General features: G+C 36.3%; 1 protein-coding gene across 3 annotated transcripts in view; it reads left to right on the plus strand.

Annotated features, from left to right (window-relative positions):
- The window catches only part of LOC139754092 (uncharacterized), a 61,344-nt gene that overhangs the window by 30,610 nt on the left and 27,559 nt on the right, over positions 1 to 3,175 (plus strand). For 2 of the 3 annotated variants that reach the window (XM_071671159.1, XM_071671162.1), the window contains exon 10: positions 1,306 to 1,406. In XM_071671159.1, coding sequence (XP_071527260.1) covers positions 1,306 to 1,347 — 42 coding nt within the window. In that variant the 3' untranslated portion in view covers positions 1,348 to 1,406. The remainder of the gene's footprint in view (positions 1 to 1,305; positions 1,407 to 3,175) is intronic. The other variant, XM_071671161.1, reaches the window with a different exon arrangement.

Here is a 3,175-nt window from a genome sequence, read left to right on the forward strand (position 1 = left end):
AACTTGCCTGAAGGTATGGACTTCTACTTGAATATGTTTTCAGACTATTCAAAGGTCACAAGGGAAGTGGAAAAAGTAAGGAGGATTGCATCAACATGTTTTGACAAAACTAGAATATGCTTCTAAAATTTGGTCACTGCACATAAAGAATCACTAAGTGAAAATAGAGAAGGTCCAGAGGAGGGTGACAAAGATGGTACCAGAATTAGGAGAGCTACGTTACAAGGAAAAGCAAGAGGCTTTAGATTTGCATACCTTGGAAGAGAGAAGAATGAGGGGTGATGTAATCACAACCTTTAATTTTTAAAACAGATAATTGATATAGACTGTGAAGAGTTCTGTGGGAGGTGTAGCAACTAGAGAACATATAAGAAACTTGTTGAAGAGATATAAAGATGTACTTTTATAAATAAGAGTGGTAGATAGATGGAATGAAATTACTGTGGAAAAGAGTGGTTGATTAATGAAATATGATTACTAAAGACATGGTTAATGCATACAGCATACATGAATTAAGAATTTGTATGATAGTAAAGAGTGCTCAAGAGATGATGCCCAGCAAGTGTAAAACTCCTTCCCCATCTAGTACAGATAGGTAAATGATTACATGTTGCACATATACGAGGTTCAGAGATGGGATATCTCAAGTGTAAAACCCTCTTTCTGCAATACACAAATAGCAGTCACAAATAGTTGTCATGTCGTAGCTTACTAGAGAAGAGCTACAGGCAATGCTCCCTATTTTTCAAGATTATGGAATGTCACATCATGAAACCTATTTTTATAAGGAAGGTGGAGAGGGGGTAGAACCTGAAGTGGCCTCTGAATGATATACACAAAGGATATTAAGTTTTTGCCAATTTCTGGGAGTTTGGTAGGGCTTGTAAGTGAGAACTTTCCAAGGTTCAGATTGAATGCTTAAGAGTGTTGGTAACATCATTAAATCAGTATCTTTTAATTATTAATTTTGTTAAGAACATCCAGTTACTAAGGAATGAGTGGCTAATATTGGGAATTTGAACCGTTGCTGCTATGATTTGCCTTTTAAAAGCCCAGCTATAACTAAACCAAAGGGAGTAAGGTTCTGTTGTAGCCAAAATGCAACACTGTTGTGTCAGTTGGAAATTACATTCTTCTCATGATTATGGCTATTTTGTGCAAGAAAGCTTCATTAATGTTACTAGCAATGTTTTAGGGGATCACTTTAAGTCTTTTAGCATTTCCAAATCCAAGGAAAAAAATCATAGAGGTGTTAGATAAGGTAGGAAAATTAGACCAAATGAATTAAAGTTTGATTTCTTACAGGTAGCTGCATGGGAGGAGCACTCAGAGCACTGTAATAATTAGGTAGAATTGAGTGTGTGTGTGTGTACATATCCATGACCGTACCTTCAGGTGAGTGACAAGTAAGTTTTAACTTCCTTTTTAGAGGTGTTGCTTTATTTATGTGGAATAAATTGTACAGCAGATCCTCTTCTGTACATACAGAATTTATTTGTACGTAAAGATATGATGGTGGTATTGGTGCTGTTAGTGGACAATAATATCCAAAGAATTGGGTTTCCTTAAAAAGTATATTATCACTGATTAAGTGGCAGGTTCCTAATAGGATTTTCTAATGCTGATTTGATGACATGTGATCAGCTATATGTAACTCATTATTTATTGTCTTTAAGTGAAGTTTTTAGAAACTTAATTCATTTGTTGAAATCAGTAGCCAGTAAACCTTATTAAAGATGCCAAATCATGTATGATTCAGTGACTGAACCCTTAGAGCCAATGATGTCTAGCATCAGGATGCAAAGGGTATATTTATTGTATGTATGGAATTGAGATACTTACTGTAATGATATTGAGAAAAGGCAGCTAATGTTGGAGTTACCACCTACAAAACCACCTCCCACTTGCTAGCTCCACCAGTAGGGGGCCGTAAGATGTACAGCTTATTTCTTTGAATGAATTTTACTTTGTAAATCTTTTCTTTCTTTAATTTACATTCAGTATATGTACAATACATTCCCTATCAATATTGTTTACCACACATGTGAAAGAAATTAGTTCTGACTTAGGGAAGGCAGGCAGTGTTGGAGTTAACATATTCAGCACCATCACCTGCTCACTTGCCTTACCACTGAGGGCCTTCATATGCACAGAAGGCTTCTATATTTGGTTTTATTTGTGTGATCTCACCCTTTCTTTAATGTTACATTCAGTGCCTATAGATTAAAGTCTGCTTTATTATTTTTACTGCAAATGTGATAGAATCTATATTAGAGCACATGTGAGGAAGGTAGCCTCTACCTTAGCTTTCTTCTGAAACCTTTAAAATCAAGAAAAGGGGTCCTTGGAAAATATGTACCACTTTTGTCAGACACTACTCTAGCTTCAGTATTGTGGAACTACCCTCTTTGGTTCTGGGGATGCCTCTTTTGGGAGTTTCCATTGTGCCTCTGAATCTCTGAAATGTTTATTTTTGCTTTTGGGATTAGTCTTTATATCTGAAATTTTTTCTCTAAACCCTCCTCCTTGATGTGCTCTCAAGCTTGCAGGGCAGACCAGCGAGAATAGAAATATAGGCTTTGACCTTTGAAAAACCTTTTCTCTCTGAGGTTGTGTCTCAGGCTTATTTTTTCTTGGTTACTATACCATGCCCTCCATTCTCCCCGACTCTCTTTTTCTGAAAAAAACTTCTTCCCTAACTCTGCCTTTCGGCTGATGCCTTCCAGTTAGGCAGCCAGGAGAGATTATATAGATAACAGCATGTCTTTGGCAGTCTTTGGCCAGGGTAGATCCAAAACAAAATGAGCTGCTGCTGTAATGGTTGGATGGATAATAAAGGGATGGGGAACGCCAGTACATCCTTGTTAGAAACATGGAGAGTATGAAAGTTGTAATTATTTTCCTGGAAAATATCCAAGAGAATCACTCATGCCCATGGGACATTGCTTTGGAGAGGAAAGATTTTTCAGATTTGAACCTTTATTATTGTTCATTATTCTTTCATGTTGATACTGCTATTCATTCATTATCTTGCAGAATTATGTACATGCTCATTATGTTAACAGGGTACGTTTTTGCAACTAAATGCACTATGGTGTTTCCACAGCATGATATTGAAAAAAATTAAAAGGATAGTTACTTCAGAGTACTATTTTCTATTCCTTTTTTTTTTCAG

This window comes from Panulirus ornatus, chromosome 16 (assembly GCF_036320965.1).
Source record: "Panulirus ornatus isolate Po-2019 chromosome 16, ASM3632096v1, whole genome shotgun sequence".
Taxonomy (NCBI): domain Eukaryota; kingdom Metazoa; phylum Arthropoda; class Malacostraca; order Decapoda; family Palinuridae; genus Panulirus; species Panulirus ornatus.